Source organism: Phyllostomus discolor, chromosome 9 (genome assembly GCF_004126475.2).
Source record: "Phyllostomus discolor isolate MPI-MPIP mPhyDis1 chromosome 9, mPhyDis1.pri.v3, whole genome shotgun sequence".
NCBI lineage: Eukaryota > Metazoa > Chordata > Mammalia > Chiroptera > Phyllostomidae > Phyllostomus > Phyllostomus discolor.
The window spans coordinates 87,035,101-87,059,965 of record NC_040911.2 but is presented as its reverse complement, the minus strand read 5'-3'; the positions used below and the strand labels follow the sequence as shown (position 1 = coordinate 87,059,965).

Sequence of the window (24,865 nt, the reverse complement as noted above, 5' to 3'; positions counted from 1 at the left end):
TGCTGCTCCCTCTGCTTGCAACACTCTTCTTCGTCACATGGTTTGTTCACTGAAGTGTCCGCTCGGGAGTCATCGCTTCCGAGAGGATTTCCTGCCCTTCCTGTCTAATATGCTGTACCCACCAGCGGTGCCCATCCCAGCGGTGCCCATCCCACTGCTGTCTGTTTATGCTGCTTTTCTTTGTAGCACTTATCATTCATGGAAATTATATATTTGATTCTTTGTTTTTCCTGCCAGAGTCCAAGCCCCATGAGGACAGGAACCTTGTCTGTATTCCCAGTACTGGCACAGGGCCTGACACAGATGTTCAGTAATGATTTGTTGAATAAATGATGAAATGAATGAATAACTATCTGACAGTAGGTGGACATAGCTTGGAAGACAGCAAATTCCCTCTCACTGTAAGTGTTCAAAAAGTGCTTCCCTGGCTGGTACGCCTCAGCGGGCTGGAGCATCGTCCTGTAAACCAAAATGTCGTGGGTGTGATTCCCGGTTAGGACACATGCTTGGGTTGCAGGTTTGGTCTGGGATTAGGGTGTGTATAAGAGGCAACCAATCGATGTTTCTCACATCGATGTTTTTCTCCTTTTTCTCTCTCCCTTCCCCTCTCTCTAAAAATCAATAAGCATGTCCTTAGGTGAAGATAAAAAAAAAAGTGGCTAGCCCTGGCTGGTGTGGCTCAGTGGATTGAGAGTCAGCCTGTGAACCAAAAGGTCATTGGTTGGATTCTCAGTCAGGGCACATGCCTGGGTTGCAGGCCAGGTCCCCAGTTGGGAGCATGTGAGGGGCAACTAGTCTGTGTTTCTCTCACACACTGATGTTTCTCTCCCTTTCTTTCTCCCTCCCTCCCCTCTCTCTAAAAATAAATAAATAGAATCTTTAAAAAAAGTGGCTAAACAACTGTAGGACACAAAACATGACTTATTATGCTGTATTGTCTTTTTAAATGTATCAGTCTGTTGCCTCTAATAAGTAGGAACTTCTTTGAGGACAGGAACTGTACCATATTCATCACGGTGTCCCCAGAGCTCACCCAGTGTCTGGGACTAAAGTAAATCCCGGTAACTGCTGTTATCAGGGAACAGCAGGCCTGGGACGTTGCCGGGCATATAAAAACGGGGCCGGGGCAGGAGATTTAAAAGATCATGGCTGACTGGGGCCCAGGCCTCCCTTGAATTTAAGTCCCCGCTGGCCTAACGACCAACTCACTAAACTACAGTTTGGGATTGCTGGAAGGGAAAACAGTCTGACCTCATTTGCAGTTGTTGAAAGCGGTTGCCACTGGCAATATAGAGAAGAGACAGAGAATATTTTAACCAAATATTAAAAGCCCCTGGAGGGACTTAACCAGGCCTTACTCATTTCCGTGTGCTCCATGTCACCCACAGTGGCCTGAACTCAGAAATCAGTCATAACAAGCGATAATAACAATACCATGCATTCGAATAAACATTGATAATTTTCACTGTGTTCACATTAAAAAAATTTTTTTTCTGGTTCTCAAAACAGAGAACCAAAGACCTTGGGGTTTTGCTTCCTGGGATGACAGTGCAGAGTAAAAGGTAGAAAAATGGGATGGGTGTGATGTATTCATTAAACTTGGTGAGATAACCAGGAATTATTTGTTCTTCACTTTATAGATAAAAGAGACACAGATAAATTGAGTAACTTGCAAAATATAGCAAACAGTGAGGAGGGGCTGGAACTCCGTTGAATGCATAAATGAACTATTATTTCCCAGACTTAGCACAAGGTGGGGCTAGAGGAACTGTTTGTTGAGTGAATGAATGAATGAATGAATGAATAAATGATGTGTGGCATTTCCCAAGGTGGGCACTCAAAAGTGGTACTTTGAATGGCTAATCTAGCTTCCTTTCACTGACAGTCCCTAGGAGGAGAACCAGGCACCATCTCTGCAACAGCGAGGCTAAACGAGGCCTGGAGGGCCCCCCCGGGGGAAATAGGCCCAGAGAAGGCAGTAAACTGCCCGAAGTCACAAAGCTGGAGCCCAAACTGAGGTCTCTGCACATCCTCTGCATCTCAGGTTTTGTCTTAAGTGTGGGTGCCTTTTTCCTTCCACGCAGGTTCCCAGCCTTCCCGTGAAGAGATGGGGGCAGAACTGCAAGTGGGAAATGCCCTCCTCCTTCCTCAGATCACCGTTCCCTCTGCTTCCTCCTCTCGTGTCCACCTGCCACACTCTGAACCTTGTCCAACAGGCCTGGGGCTTTCTGGAAGAGAGTAAAACCCAAGGCCAGGTGGTGCCTCCGCAGCGACACCAGTGCTTCTGCCCCAGGATGCACTGCCCGAGGTCTGCACAGAACCCTCAGAATAACCCCTGCTTTGAAAGGCGGCCGGGCCCTCTCTGTCCAGCTCACTCAGGAGGCCTCGGGGCCAAGGGACCCGCTGTGCTCCCAGCATCGTAGGAGCGACCTAATGCGTTGTGTCAGAGAATCCTAGGAACAGGAAATGTTGGGACAGAATTTTCGGATCATGAAACCCTGCACTCACCAAATTTTGAATGCTTAGATGCTCAGAATAATGGAATCTAGAATTTGAGAGGCATAATTTAACATTCCCCTTTGTAAATGAAAATCAAGGCCAGAGTGATTGATTCTCCCAAGGAGTGACTCACCCACGGGGTTGGGGGCAGTGGGCGGGGGACTGATCCGGGCTCCACCACTGGGTGGATTTCCTGTTCCCCACCCACCAGCTTCCCGCACCCTCACCAGGCCCTGCTCTCTCCTCCCCCAGAGCTCAGGACCCCACCCCTCACCACCTCCTTAGGAAGCTCACTCCAGGTCTTTCTCAGGGTTTCATTAAACAGCTTTAATAACTTGCACGGTCATTTCTTAAACAAACTTAAACATGCTCAGTCTCTCCAAAGTTACACAAACAAAATTCATTCCTAACTACCACTCCTTCCTCCTTCCTTTCACTGTTAAGCTTCTCAAAAGTTCCTCCCACACTTGCCATCTCTACTCCTCACCTCCCCTTCTCCCCACTGCTATCTCCCCACTGCTAATTCCGTCTCCACCATTCCTCGGGGGGTTTACAATGGCCTCTTTGTTTCTAAGCTCAGCAGACACTTTTCGCTCCCCTGTTTGACTGCCCTGCAGCAGCTGAGCCCGGTGGCCATTCCCACCATCACTGCCGTGACATCACAGCCCCAGGCTTCTCAGATCTCTCTGCCTGCTGCTTCTCAGCTGCTCTGAGGAGCTCCCTTCCAGCACTCCCCGCCCCCCCCCCCCCCCCCCCCCCCCCCCCCGCTGCTGAGTGCTCGCAGCCATCGCAGCCATCCTCCGTGCTGATTTGTTACGACTTCCTATGTGTCGCCCTGAACCTCAGTGTTTCCCCCTGAGTCCCAGAGTGATGTAGCCAAAGGACTGTCCTCTTCACTACATGGTGAGCCTCTGGAGGGCAGGGATCGGAGGCTCAGGCACCGTGCGTGGTCTGCCCAGACGCTCGGCAGATGTTCGGGAAATGGAAAAAGTGAAGTGAGACTTGTCAACCTGTCATGCAAGGGGTCTCTGTATCAAGTGCACACCTCAGGGGGTGCCTGAGGGGAGACGCACAGAACTGCCAGCTTTAGAAGCACAAGTCAGAGGAAATGTAAGATCATCTATAACCAAACCCCTCACTGAGCTGATAAGGAAACTGAGGCCCCGAAGGGTTAAGTGACTTGTCCAAGGTCGCACGGCACATCTGTGGCGGAGCACATCAGCAGCTCACCAAGGAAAAGACACCTCGGGATTTTGCTACCCGGGATGACAGGGCAGAGGAAAAGGTAGAAAAATAGGATGGGCGTGATGTACACAGGAGGCCATGACGAAAGTGAGCCCAAGCGTTAAGTCCGGAAAGTTCAAAGGTACAATGCCCTGTGCAAATCTTACTCGATTGTCGTCTGATCCAACACACCGGTGACTGGGATCCCGTAAAACTGCTGCATGGTGGAGACCGCTGACTGCAAGGCCTTCCCTGAGTGCAACGCAGAGGCCCGTGAATCGTAGGGCAGCAGGTAGCCATATGACTTCAACCAGTTCTGAAAGACACGGGAAAGAGAGGAGGCATTATGCTGGAGAAGGCTCTGTTCTACCTGCAGGGGGTGGCCGTTGAGTACCAGGAACCATTTTATCCCAGGAGCTTATGGCCTCACACTTCGGTTCTTCCTCCGCCACTCCCTCCCGCAGACATGTCACATTTGTCTCCAGAAAACACAGCTCTTGTTGGGTTCCTCTCCTGCTGCAAAGCTTTCACTGGGTCTCTCCTGACTACAGAATCGAGCTGAAATTTGCATTCAGGGCTTCCTACCACCCTGACTCTTGGCTCATTTATTCAGTGGTTTTCACTGACGTATGACTGGACATGCAAGAGCATATGAACAGTTCATTCACAGAAGTAAAATGACCTGTTAAAATGCACTTCCAGAGACCTGTGTCTATAATCAGAGTCTGATGAAGACTCGTGCTGTAGAATATTTATTGGCATGAGATTATATATGCCCTTTATTGCTAATCCCTCCAGAAAAGCAAGCCATTGTAAAAAATAAATAAAACAATGTATTATTTAATTTAAATATCAAAACATATATGTATAGAAAATGTATACACATATACATGTATAAATGTATTCTATACATATATGTATAGAATATGTATATGTATTTTTACATATATGTATAGAAAAGCCTATAAGGGCACACATTAAGGATAATAGTATGATTATATAAGGTCATTTCTTGTTTTTAAGAAGTACACACTGAAGCAGTTAGGTTTAAGTAAGGGTGTATGATGTTGGCAACTTTTAAAAAAAGTAGACTCAGGAAAAAAAAGAGAGAGAGAGAGGAAATGTGTAGTAAAATGTTAATAGTTGGGTAATGAGTTGAATTCTTTGTCCTATTCTTGAAAACTTTTCTGAAAGTCTGAAATGAAGTCAAGAAAATTTTTACATAAAAATAATTAATAAATACCCTTTGCCATAGTACCATGGGGGACTTATTTTTTTGTTGTTCTTTTCTTTTCTCTAAGTTTTATGCATGGAGTCATTAAGAAATAAAAAGGAGGAAAACTTTCAAATGGCAAGGAAGTCTGAAAGGAGCGTGGGCGATGGAGCTCAAACAAGTTTTGAATCTGAAGGGTGGCAAAGTGAAGACAATTATTTCCACCGAAGAGCATGAGGGGATGGAAGCCGGAAGAAACCAGATCGCCAGAAAACATCCGTGGCATCAGTTGGAAAGCGAGAAAAAACGGGCGTGTGTTCGCGGAACCATGAGCATTTGTGGGGGCTTCCTGCGGCGGGGCCTGCGCCCACCCACAGGGATTGTCCTGATACCGCGTGAGCTCAGGAAGGAAAGGGAATGCAGGAAACCGTCTCATTCCCTTCCCATCTACTGTTCCTATATGAACAGTCTAACTGTGGATGTGCCTGTTATTACAAGTCACATCAAATCACTTTTGGAAGGAGGCGAACCAGAAACTGTGAATGAGTTCTTTGTTTCACCAAAGGTGACCATGACATCTTTACTGCATTGTGATAAAATCCATCGGACAATTAAAAACAACATATTCAGAATAATAAAGTCTTAAAATATCCACAACAGAGCAACAACCTTATCTCCTTCATATTTTATGGTTAAAACATGTTTTTCATCCTAAACCGTGCCACAGGACATCAATACTTCTTGCAGTTGCCCAAACACTGAGTCTCGTTCATGCCTTCGTGCATTCCCCCTCCAGCTTGGTAGTATGATAGTACTTTAGAGTTTGGCAAAAGCCGTTCATTATTTTAAGGTTCAGCCCATAAATTATACTTCTGGAAGATTTCCCTCACTCCCCAGACTAAATTATTTTCTCCCTCTTCTGTGCTCCCTAAATCCCCTATTATAGATCATATAGATCTTATAATATTGGGCTCTAATCATTATGTATCAGACTCAGAGCTCCTCAGGGGAAGAGTCTGGCTTTTACTCATCCCTATACGAGGTCTGCCCAAAAGGTGTTCAGCCATATAATATGAAAAATAGAGACATTTATTGAAGAAGGTATGAGGTATAAGAAACATTGTACATAAGACAATGATCTGGTCCCCTTCAAAGTAGGCACCTTGGGACCTCACACAGTTCTCCCAATTGCCATCACCTGCGCTGTCATATTTTCCTGAATCTCATCAATGGTCTGAAGTCTCTTCCCTTTCAAAGGTGATTTTAGTTTTGGGAAAAGCCAGAATTGCTTGAAGAGTGCCAAATCTCAGCTGTAGAGGGGTTGAGTCACCTGGGTGAATTGATGTTTCGCCAAGAAACCGTGTGAGACATGATGCATGAGGGGGCATGTTGTCATTGTGAAGCTGCCAATCACTGCTGCCCACAGCTGCAGCCTTCTGAATCATCCAGATAGTTTCCGCAGAGGAATGTTCAAGCTTCACACAAAATTTGATGCAGATTCGTTGCTTTACTCCACCATTTTGATTGTGACGGCCACACAGTACACATCCTCACCCAACAGCATCTACCTCCCCCACTGACTAGTACAGTGAAGTCGTCATTGTTCACGCATGTGCATTCCAGTCCACTCTCCTTGGCTGCCAGGCTACATCCATGTTGTGCGAACTGTTCTCATTATATTAACAACGGCTGGACTTTTTCTGGACAGACCTTGTATATCCAGAGCTCAGGAAGTGCCTGACAAATGGTAGCTGCTCATTATGTCTATTCAACAAACATTACTGGGCACTTACTACCTGCCAGGCACTGTGCAGGGCACTGGGGATGCAAAGATGAATAGGGAGCTCACAGACCCACCAAACAAACCCACCGTGAGAATATAATGCTGAAAATCTGGTGTGTGCAGGGTTCTGTAGAAGGACAAACAGGGAATGTCTTAGCCACATAGGAGACGGAGAGAAAGGAGACCTGCGGGGTGGCCTCCGGGTGGAGATGGGGTCTGAGCTAAGTCTTGTTGGATGTAAATGTGTAATCGTCTGGAGCTGTGAGGGAGTGTGGCACATTCTGAGCAGTATTTAAAATGTCTAGGACTTTGGAGGAGGGCTGTGTGGCGAAGAATAGAGAGAGTTGGAAAGGAAGGAAGTGGGGAGAGATGATATGCAGGGTGTGGCAAAAGTAGCTTCACAGTTGTTCATGTGGAAAATAACATAAGAATAAACTCTGTGTTTTGCAGAGTCACAACTGTAGACCTACATTTGCCCCACCCTGTGTGATTATCTGTCCTCAAAGTGGACAAACTACAGAGAACCATTTGTGACTTGATGGTGGCTTAGGACCAGCCAAAACACTCTAGTAGGCCTCTGGAAATGGACACGACAGGGCAGCTGACAGCTCCCCATCCATTCACCCAGGGGCTCCAACTTCTCAGTCCAGGTTACGTCATGTCACCAAAACATCAAGTCTCTTCGCCCCTCACAGCCAGCATGTCACATCATGTTCTCTTTCTTTACGGAAATTTGATTAAGAATTGTTGGGTTGTGCCCTGACCCGAGTAGCTCAGTGGGTTGGGCCTTGTCCTGCCAAGCCAAAGGTCACTGGTTTGATTCCAGGTCAGGGCACATGCCTGGGTTGCAGGCCAATCCCCAGCTGGGGCGTGTGTGAGAAGCAACCAGTTCGTGCTTCTCTCACACATCTCTCCCTCTCTTTCTCCCTCCCTTCCCCTCTCTCTAAAAATAAAATAAAAATCTTTAAAAAAAAAGGATCGTTGGGTTGAGTAAACAGGGTGCTATAATGGTAAAGAGGCATGCAGCCCTGAGATCGAATCCTGACTTCACCACTGGCCGGCTGTGCAATCCTGGGCACATTTAGCTTCTGTGTCCTTATGTGTAAAATGTAGATGATAATCCCTCCTCCACAGGATGGAAGGAACAAATGCACCTGACATAATCACTCAAAAGGTTTTTGTTATCTCTTTGGATTACATGCGTTTTGAAATCTAGTCATCTTGCCCTCCCACATTCTCCCTGGACCAAGAGCCAGTCCTCATGGGTCCTGTGGTAGTACATTGTCACGGTCAAGTCTGCTTGCTCTCAGGTGACCTATGGACATGACCTCTCACACAGCACTGGGGGCACTGCACAAGGAGAAAGGACGGCTGACTGGAGCTGTGTACTGTTCGCACTGTCACCCACGTTCCTGAGCACCAGACTCAATCACGTTCTGTCAGACTTTGGCTTGAGGGAGTTTTTTCCCTACAGGAGATTCTGTATGGTTTTTGGTTTCAGAAAAAGAACATTGGGCAACCCAATGGTTTCCCCTTTTGGCCTTTCTGCCAGGAATCTTTCAGCCCAGTGTATAGCTTAAGGGTTAAGCATGGCGATGCTTAGAAGGAGCTATTACTTTTCTTTTTCTTTTTTTTTCTGACCACCAAGTTATGTTTCATCCTTAAAAGTCTTACTTAAGAACATTGCTTCAATCTGTGAACTGCCACAAGCCTTCCCAAAAGAGGTGTGGTACAAATCTAAAATAAATCCAATTCCTCTCCAAAAAATTCAACTAAGATGAATTATGGCATCTGGGAAACGGCTGGAGCTCTTTGGACAGGTACCACCGACGAGCCAGGCAGCCAACTGAGTGTTTTCTGAGCGCCTACCTCTAAACTAGCGTGGCACGGAAGAACCTTCTCCCCGCCTGCCCCCGACTGCCGATGGTAGGAGGTGGGGAACAGGGCAGTGTCGGCACAGACCCACTCCAGCCTTCTGAGGCTTCGGGAAATTAGAGTAGCTCCTCCTCAGTAAAGGGCAGCCTGACTCACCCGCTCCTTTTCTGGAATGCTCCAGCAAGGAGCATCCCAGAGCCAATCAGGATCCATTTTGAAGGTCACAGAGTCATTCTCAGCAGCGACAGGGATTAGGATCTAAGCCCTCAGGTCCTGGGTAAATGTCTGGGTCGGGACCAGACATCGGAATGGATCAGCCTTCTCTGGGTCCTGCTTCCCTCCCAGTTTCACTGGGGGCAGTCCTCAGAGCTCAGGGCAGACGCCCAAGAGGGGACATGGGAGTAGGAGGGGCCGGTCAAATGACAGCTCTAAACCAGGGAGCAGGGCGTTGAGGCAGGACCTGGTGCGTGTGTGTACATGTGTGCACGTGTGCGCACGCATGAGTGTGTGTCTGTGTGCGTGTGAAGGAGAGAGAGGGTGGGAGGCCAAGGACTGTGGATTAGCCACCAGGCAGTTCCAACTTCTGCGGCTGAACTCTGCCCCTGCCACTCACTGGCTCCGTGAGCCAGGCAATTCTCTGACTGCTCTGGGCAGAAACCCCTGATGTCGAAGCAAGTCTTCTGTGCTCTAGTCATACCAACTCCAAAACATTCCCTGCCCTTTCACACTTCCAGGCTGTTCCTGCTGCCTACAGAGCCCATTCTCTTTATGTGTGTTGGCAAACTCATCCTTCAGTCCAGCTGAAATGTCATCTCCTCTGGCGAACCTCCCTTAACTCTCCCTGGCAGAGCTGGTGGGTACCGTTGGCTCTTGCAGAGCCTTACTCGTCTACCACCCTGAACACAGCCTCTGAAGCCTATCGCGCCTGTCGGCTGATGTGTTTTCCTCAGTAGATTAAGTTCCTGAGGAGCAGAGCCTTCATATTTATTTTTGTATTTGCGATAGTACGTAGCACAGTGCCTGGCACACTAAACAATCCCTGAATGAACGAATGAATGAATGAACAGTTCATCTAGGAGGCACTGTCTGGGTAATGAGGAAGGAGTTTCACCTGGGAAGGTCTAATGAGTAATACACATGAAAGCCCCAAGCACAGTTCCTGTCGCCTATCAGAGGCTGAAAAAACCATTTGCTGAAATTCAGTCTATTGTGGTTTGACTTCCTTGCCTAATGAGGCAAAAGGCTCATTGTCCCATCTGAAAAAAAAAGAAAAGATAAAATCCACTAGAGGAAAAATGACCTATCTTTCATCTTTTTACACCTGGACCCATTAATCAATCACCAGTCACGCAGAAGTCTGACCTTTACAGCTCAGTTAACCAACTCGAAGATGTCTGTCACCCTTTAAGTGCGGAAAGAGGTGTAAACCCGGAGGGAAGTGAGAAAAATCTCAGAGTGCAGAGCAGGGACCAAAATAGCTGGGCTGCACCGAGGATGTGGGGCTCACTTACAGCGCAGCGCGATTGGTCTGCTGGCCAGAAGGCGGGATTTTGGTTCCCTGAGAAGCCAGAGCGGAGACTGCAGGATTAGCGGTGGGCAAAGGAGAGAGCAGAGAACAACGAGGGAAAAACGGTGGCCCAAAGAGGGAAGAGAGTGGCAGACAGCGGAGGTGGTGGCAAGATTAGAAGTAGCAATGGAGGCAGCAAGAAGCAGATCAACTGGTGGTGGGGCCGTTTGCTGTTGGAAAACAGACTTGGCCCCGGTGTGCGGGGAGGGGGGGAGGGGAGAGACGCAGAGGTTAAAATTGTGTGAGCAGGCTCCTGGAGGCACGCAGGAGCATCACACCAGGTTGGGGGGTGGGGCGTGAGCCCAAGCCAGGCGGTAAGGTCTGGAGAAGGAGTGGGACAATGGTCAGGATCCCCGACAGGATCCCATCCATGTTCGACCAGAAATGCAATGGAGGAGGTGTTATCAGAAAGGCCTGAGGTGAAGTCTGTTCAGAAGGACCAGGCAGGGAAGTGTCAACTTTCAAAGCATGGGCTAGAATGAGGGAGAAAGAATGAAGGAACTTGATCAAAGAGTTTGGGCAACCAAGGTCATATTAGGGGGGTGATGTCATAGAAACAAGGCATTCATCTCAACAATGCACAGGAGGTCCGGGTCCAGTCCTAGAGGCCGCGCGTGAAAAGGGACAGTGACGGACTAGAGCATGGCTAAGGGAGGGCGGCCAGGAAAGCGAGAAACCACGTCCTGGAGGGAAGATGAGGGGTTTGTAGGCTGGAGAGGGGAGGGCTGCAGGTAGCATGACAGTCTTGGAAAAGCCAAATGCCTGTGTATGACAGAGGTACTTCTATTCCGGTTGGCACGGAGTACAAAACCAGCCCAGTGAGGGAGATTACAGGATGCAGATCCTGACTCACCGCAAGAGACAACTTTTTAACAGAACTGTTCTGATTATAATCACAATGATAATAGCTGCTATTCTTAGAGCACCCACTGTATACCTGGCATTGTGCTAGGCGCCCTAGCATGCCACGGCCCCACAAGGCAGGAATTCTGATCCTTGAGCTGCAGATGAGGAAACTGAAGTTCAGAGAGGTTCCCAAGTGTCAGGATTCAAACCCAGACACGTCTGAAACCGGGCATGCCTTCCTCCTTATCACACAGTGTTGTAACCATGTGTTGAATTTCAGGTCTCCTCTTCTTGCCTATACAGTGCCTGAGGGCAGGGCCCATACTCTTCTTCACTGTGGTATCCCCACACTCAGCCCAGGGCCTGTGGCAGGTACATGTTATTGAATGAAAACGAATTGAAGTGTTCAGGGCAAGTGATCGGTGGGCGGAACTTGCTATAGAACAGGGTTTCCCCACCTTGGCACCATTGCCATTTTGGGTCAGATCATTCTGTTACGGTGGGGAACTATCGGGTGCACTGTAGGACATTTAGCAGCATCCTTGGCCTCTGCCCCCTAGATGCCAGATGTCTCCAGACATTGCTGCAAGTTGCCCTGAGGTGGGCAAAATTAAGAACTGCCATAATAAAGGGATTCCCATACAGAGCTGCCTTGAATAGCCTCTAAGGCTCTTTCAACCCTAAACTCTGTTCCAGAGAAAGCACAAGGCACTCAGTCAGTAGCCTCTCAGCACGAGGCGCAGAGAGCTGGTTTTCCTGTCTGGGCAGGTGGCCGTGAGCAGGCTTGCTGAGGGGTGTGGAGAGCAGTGAGGAGCGAGGCGGCTTGAGCAGAGGACATTTGGGGTCAGAGTCAAGAGCGCACACTCTCGTGCTGGGTTTAAATCCTAACTCTTCCACTTACTTGTCCCACAACCTTAGCAAATTATTCAGCCTCTCTACCGCTCACATCCCTTACCTGCATCATGTCATTAGCATGCTCCTCATGGAGTAGTTGTGACAATTAAGTAAAATAATATGGGGTACTAAGGACTCAGTGAAAGATAGCAATAATGGCTGTTATTTTCCTGATAGATGGTGAACAACTCTAACACCTCACTGTACTGTGTAGCCCTGAACGCTGAGAATGTTCCTCTGTGTGTAGTTCTGTGTATCGTGGGTTGTCAGCGTTGCATCATCTGGGGAGCTTATTAAAAGTGCACATTCCCAAACCTGAACGTAGATTTACTGTCAGACTCTCTGGTTGGGAATTGGGACTCTGTACCTAAGGTGAATAGGTTACCTACTAAAGGGTGAGAGCCACTGCAGTAAGGACCTTCGGGAGTGACGGCCCTGTGCCGTGAAGAAATGTATCACCTCGCCCTAACCTAGCCGGTGTGGCTCAGTGGCTTGAGTGTCGTCTCTAGCCCTAGCCCTAGCCCTAAGGTCGCGAGTTCGATTCCCAGTCAGGGCACATGCCTAGTTTGTGGGTTTCGTCCCTGATTGGGGCATGTACAAGAGGCAACCAATTGGTGTTTCTCTCTCACATCGATGTTTCTCTCCCACTCTTTCTCTGTCCTTTCCTCTCTCTCTAAAAATCAATAAACATGTCCTTGGGTAAGGTTAAAAAATATATATACATATATCACCTCTAATTCACTAAGGCAGAAAGTATGTTACCCACTTAGAAAAGCCTTCTATTAAAAACAGCCAGCTCCTGCCCTCAGTGCCTGGGCTCCGTTCTCACCCTCAGTCCTTTGCCTGACCATCTCCTTGGCCGGCCCTAACTTCAGCAAATGGCCCATCAGTTCCCCGACACTGAGATTCCACTGAGTCATTGCGTACTAGCATCAAGAGTGGACCCAGATCATCCCACCCCATCCACTGCCACATTAGCTCAGTCCTTACAACTGGGCTTTTGCCTCAGTTTCCTGGTCTGGTACTCAGGTCCTATAAGGTGAGACAGCTATGATCCTAATCTGTTTGCAGCGTCTCAGATTCCTTGCCTAATTCGCAGTCTCTTCCACAGACTGAGTCTCTAGTCCCAAACTTGTATTGCCTAACTTTGCTCTTTCCAGCAGAATGTCCTTGGGCGATGACCTAACTTCTTTTTCTTTGTCTGTTCTATCGAGGGCAATAAAAGAAGGCTTGTAAGGTGGATTCAATGAGATGATGCACTGTGGTAGGTAAACTCATGGTCCTTCCAGGAAACCTGCATCCTGACCACCCCCCCAGCTGGTGACCGTGTTGCCTTACCTGGCAAAGGAGACTATACAGACATGATTAGGGACCTTCGTAAGGAGAGATAATCTCACGTTATGCAGGTGGGCTCGGTGTAATCACCAGGGCTCTCACAAGGGGGAGGCTCAGAGTCAGAGATGTCGGAATAGAAGCAGGTGTCAGAGTGATGCCACTGCTGGAAGGGGCCGCAGACCCAGGAATGTGGGCAGCTCCCAGAAGTGGGAGAGAGAGGGTGTACATGCTCTCTGGAGCCTCCAGAAGGAAAGCTGCCCTGCTGACACTTTAAGTCCCATAAGCCCTGCTTGACCTTCTGACCTCCAGAACTGTAAGATAATACATTTGTGTTTTTGTAAAGCCACTAAATTTGTGATCATTCATCTCAGCAGCAATAGGAAGCTAAGGGATGCATGTAAGGTGCTGAGCAGATCTTAGCGAATAGGAAGCAGGCTCCCAGTGCTGTAGTCTGTATTCTTGCTCCAGCACTCGCCAATGACAGATTGGCCACCTTCGGTGACCCCTCAGAGGTCAGCCCCATCTCGGGGTCTGTTTGCTCCAGCCTCCGTCCCACGGAAACCCGGCTTCCTCCTTTAAACCACACAGCTGAGGGCCCAGCCTTGCCGCTGAACCAGTTTTTGAACACTTCCAATTTGAAGGCTTAACCATTCAGGTATACAGAAAATGCACTGGTCAGCAATACTTGAAGAGCATCTAATTTAACATGCTTGTTTTGCAGAAGAGAAATATACAACTCAGAGAGGGAGAAATGACTTATCCAAAATCACAGAGCAAGTTGGTCGAGGAACTGAAAATGGAGCCTAGCGTCCCTGCCTCCTAGGGAGGGTTCTCTCTGTCACACAACAACCTCCACACTAGCTCTGATCTGCCTCTAAAGCTGTGTCTTTCTTTTTTTTCACTTACAGCCAATCTAAAAAGGGCTTTCAGGATCGCCCACAATTCCCAACTTAGTTTCTTGACAAACACCTTAATGGCACGGTGTTGCCTCTTGGCTGCCACCAGCTCGAGTGGGTGGTGAGTGCACTGGTGGGAATCCCCTGGCGTCCTCCACCGTGTCCCTGGCCCACTCCCAGGAGGCCACCACAAGCCAGACAACCACCAGGCCCAGGGAGGTGGCACATTTGGGGTTTTGGGTCAGCTCTGGGATGTCTGCGTCTTCCAGTCCTAGAGAGGCCTCCTCCCAAGGCCAGGGGCGTGGCGAGGCCCTCATCCACTCCCTGAGAAGTGAGGAGCCTCCATCTCCCGGCCCTTCCCAGGGCCTTCCTGCAGACCTGCCTGCGTTCTGTTCCCTGGGGCTTGACTTCAGGGTGAGTTAGAAAAGGGCAGAGGGAAGACAAAGACCACAGTCAGGCCTTAGTTTCTCAACTGTAACAGGCAGGTGGCTGAACTAGATAACATCTAAGTAATCATACAGAGTTCTATTATTTTAGCTTAATTGGATTCAGTGTGGAGCCGGCCTTCTGGCTCCTCACCACCAGTCTTAAAGTCCAAGCTCCCTAGCGCGGCACTCAACACGCTTCACCATCTGAGGCCAATGCACCTTTCCAGCCTTATCTTCTGTCTTTACATCCTACCCTGTTATTGCCCACCCCGAGGACCCGCTACTCCAGCCACAGCCCTCCTCGTGTTGCCAGCACACATCCTGCAGGTTCCTTCCTCCGTACCTTTTTCATTCCCTCCTCTAGAATGTTCTTCCCACATGCATTCTGGCCTCTCTTTGATAAACTATTAAATATCCTACAAAATGCAACTCAATTGCCACTTCGCCTGAGAGGGCTCCCGGGGTCCCACGGGCTTCCTCCATGCTCCCAGTGGCATTCAGTGCAGCCCTCACTAACGGCATGCCACGTTATATCACCAATAGTGGTTCACACGTCTGTCTCCCCCACTGACTCTTCCTCGTGCAGCTTACAGCCTGTGGGGCAGACAGATGTGGGAAGACGGACGGTTTCCTTGTGAGAAGTGACATGAAGGAAAAGGAGAAGTGGCTGTGACAGTGCATGACAGGAGCGGTGGCTGTGATGTCAGGGATGGCCTCCCGGAAGAGGTGACATCTCAGCTGAGACCTGGGTGTGAACGAGGTAAAGGTGGAATGATGAGCATCCCGGAAAAAAGACTGTCTTATTGAATTCCCGAGGTGGGAAGGAGCCTGAGTATTGGAAGGAGAGGACGAAGGCCAGGGTGGCTGGAGGTGGCTGGTATGAAAGGAAGCCGGGGAGGTGGGCAGGACCCAGTGACGCAGGGCCTCGGCCTGGTGGTACTGGCTACACAGAGGTTCGTAATACTCTTCATTCCACTTTTGCCTTTGGCACGTTCCCATAAGACGAACTAAAAGGAAGAAGTAGCAGCACGGTGATCGCAGTTCAGCCTTTATCCTAAAAGTGATGGGAAGCAACGGGAGGGTGGGAGGAACATGATCAGATTCTTCGTTTGTTTTTAATTTTTTAAATTAAATATTTCAAGCATCCAAAAGCATACGCAATGATAAAACAAACACTTGGATAACCAGCAACCAGCTTTGTTAAATCTTAGCTTTTGCCATATTTACTTCAGATATGACTGATTCCTTATAGATTTATTTTTAAAAGGTCGCTCGGGCTGTTGTTTGAAGAAGGATTAGGGACAGGAGAGGCTGATCAGGTGGGAAGTTCCCGAAGTCCCGACGAGACGAGCTGGGAGTTGAGACTGAGATGGAGGCAGTGGAGGCGAAGACGGTGGACACCGGGGAAAGTCCACTCAGGAGGCGGGGTAGGTGGGGTTTGGCGATTAATTCCGTTGAGGCGGGCGAGGAGAGGAAGAGGTGGAGGATGACTCCCACCTTCCTGGCCTTGTGCTTTTGGGGCACGGAGAACTGCGCGCACAAGTGTTTATGGTATACAAGTGAGTATACGATAAACACGTTTTACACGATTGTTTTACACGATCGCTGCCAACAAAAGTTGTTCGGAACAATGTCTTCTTTCTCTCCACCTACTTTGTGATAACAGCACGGCATGGTCTTGGAGAAAACATTATCTCTTATACAGATGGCTTTGCTGTTATCCTATATATCATTAAAGCCTAGTTCAAAGTGGGCTTTTAAAATGAATGCACGGAGTAACGAAGAAGAAAAACTGGTAAAGGACTGGAGTGGAATCAGTCCTGAAGCCCAGAAGACGCAGGTGATTGGCTCTCAGATCTCTTAGCCGGAGAGGGCCTGAGCTGGCGTTTGCGGCTTTGGGCCACTCACGGGTCCCTAAAACAGGTGCACAGACCTGCGTTGCACTGAGAAAGCTGAAGGCGTCCTGGGCAGGGGCCAGCGCCCAGAGCAGCTTCGGAACGGGCCCCAGTCCCTCCGCCTCGTCCACATGGCTCCGAACAGGTCACTCCTGTGCTCAGAAACCCTTAATGACTCCCCTCGGCCGCTGGAAAAAAGCCAGCTCCACAATCTGCTCTCAGCCTCCCTTTGCAGCGCCTTCTTCTCACGCCCTCTTCCTGGAAATAGCGGGTCACTTGGCGCCCGAGGCACAGCACACTACTTGCTGGTAACTGAACATGCCACATGCTTTTGCGGAGCCTTGGTTCATGGTTTTCCTTCTCTTTGGACTGCCCCCCCTCCATCCTTTTCTTCCCTCAAAGGCTTCTCTTCAATATTGACCTTCTTCCTAAAATATTCCCTGACTTCCCCGACCTCAGCGGGGAACCTCATCTCCTCCCTCTTCAGCGGTGCGCCAGACCTTGTTTATGTCTCCAGCACGCGTTCATTTCTTCTTCCACAAGGTGACTGAGTTTTTAACGTACCAGGCAGTATTCAAAGAAGTCAGTGGTGGACACAGACAATGAAATTAATTTCAAAATGTTCACCAAGTGTCTAGGATGTGCCAGGTACATGTAGGTACTGAGGAGACACTGGCTGCAGTCCACTAAGAATTCAGTTCCTCTCATTTGGAGTTCAGATTATACCACGTCATAAGGCAAAGCATTTCCTTCGATGAATACCTTTGGTACAATTATCATTTACTTTTACTTGCTCTAGAACTACCTCTTCAAGGACTGGAGTGGGACATACTTGAGCATGGAAAGCATTGGCCAGAAGGCTATCACAGTTACTCAGGACAGGACAGTTTAGTATAGTGGGGAGGGCGCTCAGACCAAGACAGAAAATCTAGTTCTGACCTTCTCTTTACTGTTTACTAGTTACACATGGGTCCTGGGCAAATACAGACTAGTCACATCGCCTCTCTGAGTCTCCGTTTGCTCTTCCTTTTTTTTTAAAAGATTTATTATTATTATTATTATTATTATTATTATCACTATTATTTTTAAAATTATTTTAGAGAGAGGGGAAGGGAGGGAGAAAGAGAGGAAGAGACACTTCAATTGGTTGCCTCTTGCATGTCCTCAATCAGGGCTCTGGCCTGTGACTCACGCATGTGCTCTGACTGGGAATCAAACCCATGACCTTTTGGTGCACAGGCTGATGCTCAGTCCACTGAGCCACACCAGCCAGGGCTCTGTTTGCTCTTCTATAAAATGAGGACGATGTCTTTCCTATTTACCTCATGGCAGTGTTGCCAGGATCACAAATGTGCAAAGCACCCTATAAGAATAAGAAAAACCACAGTAATAGTAAGATAAAATGAATTAAAAATACAGGGGGCACTCGAGAGGCAACCACACATTGATGTTTCTCTCCCTCTCTTTCTCCCTCCCTTTCCCTCTGTCTAAAAATAAATAAATAAAACCTTTTAAAAAACACAGCAACTATATGCAGGTTAAGCAAAAGGAAGAACTGTCTAAGAATGAGAATTATTTTTTGTGACAACAATAAAGATATGCTGGAGGCCATGATCACACTGAAATAGAATTTTGGCTTGGGAATCTGATAGTGCTTCTTAAGAGGCCTGCCCTCCACCTGGGCTCATTCAGGGCTCTAGCTTTCCTTGACTACAGATGCAAACCAAAGGACATTCTCCATCTGCCCAGAGCAGACCCCTCAGACTGGTCTAGAAGGCAGGAGTTCATTATGCCGTTGGACCAGGCGTCACACTGTTACTCACGTGGCCTGTTTTGATTGGCTTATCTCTTTCTGCCTGTACTGATCTTGCCCAGAATCAAATTGGAAACTAGGAGGTCCAAAAATTAAAAAAACCCCACAACTATCTTGGGGCATTCTACTCAGCTAATAAGAGAAAGAGATGCTTTAAATAAACCAAACACAGGAAGCCAATTAGAGAATCGGCGGGAACCCTCCCCCCCATGTGCAAAATACAAAAGAAAGACTCAAGAAAGCAAAGGACAAAACAGACTGAATGAAAAAAATTTTTTGGCTTTTTCTTTTGGTAATGAAAGATCGGAGATATGGAACCCAAAGGCAAAGACAGTGAAAACGCTTTCCACTAAGACGTCAGGAAACCGGGGAAAAGTTCTAGTTCTGAATCACCTTCTGTCAGGCTTAGTGCACTTGGGCAGTTCACAAATGGCAATTCAAGAAATATCTGTTAAGTACTACCACATGCTTTCTTGATGGCCTCTAAGGTCATGGTCATCTCTCTCTCAATTCCTTTTCATTGTATGTCACTGTCACTAGATGACAACCTACCTAATGGTTACGAAACAACTCAAGGGTGACATTGTGGAACCACTGCTAAAAGGAGTAACCTCTGTTTCCATGGAAGGAAGGACAGGTAGACATTAAGACATATCCCTAAGAAGGGTTTTAGAAAGGACCTGGAGGTCGCATGCCCATGAGAGTCTATTTCAGATCCACGCAACTCTTTGGTATCAAGGATAGAGTAGAATCATCGAATGCTTGAGTACTTAACAGTGAGCATTGAGAGTTGGGATTGTGTTAGAGCTAAAAACATAAAGCATTTTGGTTGCAGGAGGTCCTGCCTAAGAACTATAACTAGCCTCTACCACCAAATGATGTTTTTCTTTTCTTTTTCTTTTAAAAGATTTTATTTATTTACTTTTTGAGAAAGGGGAAAGGAGGAAGAAAGAGGAGAGAAACATCAATGTGTGGTTGCCTCTAATATGCCCTCTACTGGGGACCTGGCCCACAATCCAGGCATGTGCCCTGACTGGGAAGCAAACCAGTGACCCTTTGGTTCACAGGCCGGCACTCAGTCCACTGAGCCACACCAGCCAGTGCTAAATTTTTTTTTCTCACTTGAGGACATGCTCATAGAGGGGAAGGGAGAGCAACATCGATGTGAGAAACATCGACTAGTTGCCTCTTGCACGCACCCCTACCGGGTGCCTCACCTATGTGCACCAATTAGGGACAAACACGCAACCCAGGCATGTGCCCTGACCAGGAATTGAACCTGTGACCTTTCAGTTTGTGGGGTGATGCTCCAACCAAGTGAGTCCACTGGCCAGGTAATGTTTAAGTATTTAAAAAACTTAAGTGGCAAACTGACTGAGGCTACCTCAAAGTGTTCCCCTGAGACAAAAATAAATGACTAGAAAAGTGAAGGAAAGTTCCCTGGAAAAGCAGAGCTTGTGCTGGAACTTTAGAGGCTGCATATGGATTGGTGGAGGTATGGACATAAAGTTCATGTGTCCATGTCCAGGGAAACCTGGGTAACTGTCTTACAATATGAGGAGAGGCAAGCCTTTCTGGACCAAGCGTGTGTACCAGTGAGCAGTGGGAAAGGCAGCCCTCGAGTGAAGAGGTGGGGTGGAGTCAGACTCCAGAAGCTCCAAAAGGCAAAGGGGAGTAAGCAACACTATCTGCTGGCTAAAAAACACTATTTCTATAAGGTTTCAATCATGTGATCTACTAATACTCAACAAAGGGATAATTAGGTGCAAACACGTTGTTGCAAACAATGTAGATGCAAAGTGGATATAATGCATCTATCAGAAAGTTTTGGACAATATATCAGGCCTTGAAAATGGAGTCATTATGGAATTCAGGGTGGTGTTTTTCTCATGGCCTGAGAAGTCACTTAGAGATAGGGAACGATGGATGGAAATAAAGGGTCACTTCTCTAAATGAAAGGAGATTAAGAGTACAGGGGGCCCCTGGAGACTATGCTGGGACTTGTTTGATTTAAATTTTTTATAAGTGATCCAGAAGAAGTGGAGCAAAGTGAAAATTTCAGGGCTGCGGATCACATGGGGCCCTTTCGGGTAGGGGAATGCTTTGCAGAAGGAGAGGGTGGCAGCTGCAGGGAAGGTATTGAGTGAGATGCTGAATGGCAGATACATGTCAATGTGGGGAAATGAAAGGTGATGCACTCTGATAAAAGTCATCCACGTGGAGGGTGTTGAGTTCCAGGCTATCAGTTCCGACCCAGGAAAGGGATCCGGGAGCTAGAGTGTTTCCTAAAGGAGGGGCCTCACGTGTGGGGGTCAGGAGACTGACAAAGGGCCGGGCAGAAGCAGGAGGGGACCTGAACACCAGAGAGGAAATCATCCTTCCTTTGTGCAAGACCACAGGGTCCCACATCTGGGGACAACGGTTGGATTTATATCTATTGAAAGTTGGGGCCCAAGGATAACTAGAAAAGGGCAACCAAAGTGACCCAGAGGATGCATACGGCTACTCCAGGGAAAGCCTGTGTTGTAAGAGGAAAACTTAAGAGTGCAAAGACAAAGGCTAAGGAAGGTGGAACAATCAAAGCCGGTAAAGCTAACAAGGATAAAGAATGGACACACATAACCTTCTCTCCCAATCCTGACATATTCAAGCAAATAGCCTCTTAATGCTTGAAATATCACAGGAATAAAAGGGTTTTAGAGTAGAGATCATCTGGCCGTCTCCCTTCCTATTCAAGAGGGTAAAATCCATGCCTGTAAAAAGCAAGGAAATGGCCCAAGGTCATAGAAACCACTGTGGGCCAAGGTCAGATTAGGACCCAGGCCTCCTAAATCTCAAGTCAGGGTCGTTCCACTTCACCCTGTGCACTCAGGAAGACTAGAGCAATCCTGCCTTTTATAGGGCATAAACTGACCACATAGATTATGTTGAGATAGAATAAAGATGAAAACAAAAACGGGCTATAGAAAGTTTTAGCTAAAAGTCAGCCAGCAATTATAACATCTTTGGAAGACAACTACCAAATGGAGCTAAAGAGACTTTCTACCCACCCTAAGTTTTTTGCATCATGTACCTCTTTGAGGGTTAGAAGAAAGCTATGGATTCTCTCCTAGAAAAACACATTTGCACACACAAACACAATTTTGCACAACATTTCAGAGTTCATGGCCCCCTGAGCTCCGTGCTCAGTCCCCACTCTGGCAGGTTCTTCTGAGCAAATAGACTGCCTGCTCCGACAGGCACACTCAATCTCCTCGGATTCCCTAAGGCACTAACTCTGGCTCTCTTCAGCAAAAAACCACCATCTCAACCAACATCACTTACTAGAATTGCAGACCTCTGGGTTGGAAGAGGCCAAAGAAATCGCCCAGTCCACTGCCCTCACCCCCACGGAATACAGAATAATGTCACGCCCAGGTGAGAATCCCAATCCCATCACTCACTAGCTTTGGGACAGGGGGCAAGTTACTTAAGTTCTCTGTCCCCCCCCCCCGAAGGAAGGACAGGTGGGCATGTAAAATGGGGATAATAATTACAACTCTCTCCTAGAGTAGTTACGAAGATTAAATAAGATACTAGTAATTCACATACACCACAGCACCAGGCCTGGCACATAGTGGGTGCACAGTGAGGGTGCCTGGCATTACCGTTGTTATTATGCATGTATCTATGCAGGTATTGTGCATGTATCCATCCAATCCCCTCCTGGAGCTTTTGCTTGCACATGCCAGTGATGAGCAGCTCACCGCCTCCTAAGCTGGTTGAGCAGCTCTGATTGTTACAAACTTCTTCCTATATTGAGCCGAAATTTGCCTTTTTGCGACGCCTACCCCCACCCCTGTTGGCTCTAGTTCTGCCCTGTGGGACCATGCACAGCAAGTCTATCCTTCTTCCACGTGACAGCCTTCGGATACGAAGACAGCGATCCAGTCCTTCCCCGTCCCCTCGCCCCCCACCCCCTATCCCATCCTTTTCTCCAGCTTGAATATCCTCGGGCTCTTCTCCCAGCCCGCAGCAGACTGGCTGAGCTTACTATTTACTCCGAGGCGTTGTACGGTTTCCCTCACACACACAGTCCTGCAGGCCACACACCCCACCGCCAGCACAACACTCCGACCCTCCCGCCGCGCCCTCGCCCGCCGCCCCTGTCCGCGGTGCTGAAACGGCTCCGGGGCCCCGCGGCCTCCGCACAGCCTTCCAGCCCCCGCCCTGGGGCCCGGCCGGGACCCCAGGCGTGAATCCTCGAGTGCCGCCTCCGCTCCCCAGCGGCGGGCGCGGCCCGGCCGGCGCCGCCCCCCGCCCTGCCCGGAGGCCCCGAGCCCGCGCCCCGGCCCCGCGCTCCAGCCCCACCTGCCCGGCGAAGGGCGCCTCCGCCTCGGCCGCCCGCGCCGCCACCGCCGCCCGTTCCTCGGCCCCCGCCGCCGCCGCCGCCCGCGCGGCGCCCGGGAGGCAGCAGAGCGCGGGCAGCAGCAGCAGCGGCAGCAGCAGCCTCCCGGGGGCCCGCCGGCGGCTCCGGCGCGGGGCCCGGCCCGGCGCGGCGCGGGCGCCCCGGCTCCTCGGCATCCCGGCGGCGGGGCCCGGCCGCCCGGCGGCGATGGCGGCAGCGGCGGCGCCTCCGGCCGGGTCCTCCCGCTGCAGCCGCTGCGGAGCCGCCGAGTCACGGCGCCGCGGACACGCGCCCGGCCCGCCTGTCTTCGCCGCCGCCGCCTCGGCCGCCCGCGCGCCCCCGCCTCCGCGCGCCCCGCCCCGGCGGGGGGCGGCTAGGGGCGCGGGGGCAGCACCCGGCCGGACCGCGGGGCGGCGGCTCCCGGCCGGCCCCGGGCGCTGGTGGGGGAGCGGGCCCGGGGAGGGGTCTCGGAGGCCGAAAGAGCAGCCCTGGGGGAGGGTCCGAAGGGTGGGACCGGAGGAGGGGGCCCGAGGGGCAGCCGGAGGGAGGGGCGAGAGGCTAAACAAATACTCCCGGAGACAGAGCCACGTGACGGCCCTGGGGTGCAGGGTCTGCGGCCGGAGGACGGGCCCCCCAGGACAGAGTGTGAGGGGCGGTGGGCTGGGCGCGGGGACTCGGGAGCTGCCCCGGGTGGGAGGAGAAGGCGCTGGAGGAACAGCCGGCCCTGGAGAGGGGCTGCGGGGCTGCCCCGGGCGGGGAGGGCGAGAAACCCAAGAACAGAGCTGAGGAGTGCTTCGGGGGGCAGACCTGGGAGGCATTAGGGAAATTAAGGTGAAGCTCCTTCCCTCATCAGAGAAAGAGAAAGAGAGCGAGAGAGAGAGAGAGAGCGAGAGCGAGAGAGATCGCCCAGCTGGGAAGATCATCTGTCATCCGAAACAACCCACATTATTGGGCACTTTCTAGATATATGTAGGACTCCGGACTACTTGGATACAGAAGAAAAGGAGGCTGGCTTCCTGAAGTGGAGAGGTTTACAGCTGGGCGAGGAAAACACCCGTGCGAGCAAACGCAGGGCAGCAAACACCAAGTGTCAGAAAGGATTCGGGCGGGAGCTTCAGGGCCAGGGGGGACATGAGCCGGGCGGGGAGGTCCGGGACGCTGTTGTGGGGCAGGTGGGCCTCTCGCTAGGCCTGGGGGGAAGGGCGGATGTCAACCCGGGAAGGGGAATGGGGGGGTCTTGTCAGGTGGGAAGGTGAAGGCGGGCAGGACGTGACTGGGGCAGGTCAGCGTCTCTGGAACACAGCTTCCTCCAGGACAGTGCTGGGAAGGGAGGGAGCTAGTACGAGACCTTCACTCCCAGGGTAATGAATGTGGGTTATGTTCTGAAGGGAAATGGGAGTCGTGGCGATCGAAGGTGTTTTGTTTGTTTGTTGTGAGCAGGATGATGTGTGGAAAATGGTGTTTTACAGTTGCCTGGTAATTTGGAAGAGTGGAAAGGGAACATGCTCTAGAGTCAGACCTATGTTAAACTCCTGGCTGTATTCCATTTTTATAAAATGATGCTGATATTACCGCATAAGGTTGCTGTAAGGATGAAGTGCTTCGCACATAATAGATGTTCCAGTTTAGTTCCCCTCCTATCCCAGGGTGCAGAACGACGACCGCGGGAGGCAGCCAGATTAGCTGGGAGGCTACTGCAATAGTCTAGGTATAAAGAGCCCATGATAACAAAGATGAGTAACATTTGTTAAATGCCTACTATGCACACAGCACTAGGCTAAGCCTCTTACTGAGTTATGTCTCATTTAATCCTCACAGATAAACCCTATGAAATAGATACTATAATTATTATCCCTAATTTAGGATAAAGAAGAAGAAGTTCTGAATATTCCCCAAACTCATAGGATTCATAAGTGGGAGAGCTGGAACAATCTGACCTCAGAACCCTGTTTTTTTCTTGTTTTTTTTTTTTTTTTTTTCCTAGAATAGGGGAGGAGACAGATTTAGGAGACACTGGGCAAAGAGGAAGAGAGAAAAGAGTTTGGAGTAACTAATGGCAATTCCAGAAAGATGGATGGTGGTGTCTTCACAGAAATGAAGCAGTTTCCCTTTTTGAGCCAGATCCTGGGTTCAGGTATGGGCTGTTGCTACTTTGTAGTGAGCCTTTGGGCAAGTCATTTCATCTCTTCGAGCCTTGGTGTTCTCATTTG

The 24,865-nt window shown here is 49.5% G+C and overlaps 1 protein-coding gene and 1 long non-coding RNA gene across 2 annotated transcripts in view; one reads left to right on the top strand and one right to left on the bottom strand.

The window, feature by feature from the left end:
- Positions 1-22,663, bottom strand: part of MMP24 (matrix metallopeptidase 24) — a 42,419-nt gene extending 19,756 nt beyond the window's left edge. The window contains exons 1-2 of the mRNA XM_028525086.2: positions 22,619-22,663; positions 3,891-4,039 (exon numbers count right to left, since the gene is read on the bottom strand). Of these exons, the coding sequence (XP_028380887.2) occupies positions 3,891-3,946 (56 nt within the window). The 5' untranslated portion in view covers positions 3,947-4,039; positions 22,619-22,663. The remainder of the gene's footprint in view (positions 1-3,890; positions 4,040-22,618) is intronic.
- LOC118496825 lies at positions 872-4,535 on the top strand. The gene is made up of 2 exons (XR_004899382.1): positions 872-1,562; positions 3,785-4,535. It is a non-coding gene; the product is annotated as an uncharacterized LOC118496825 (long non-coding RNA).
- Positions 22,664-24,865: the final 2,202 nt, after the last annotated feature.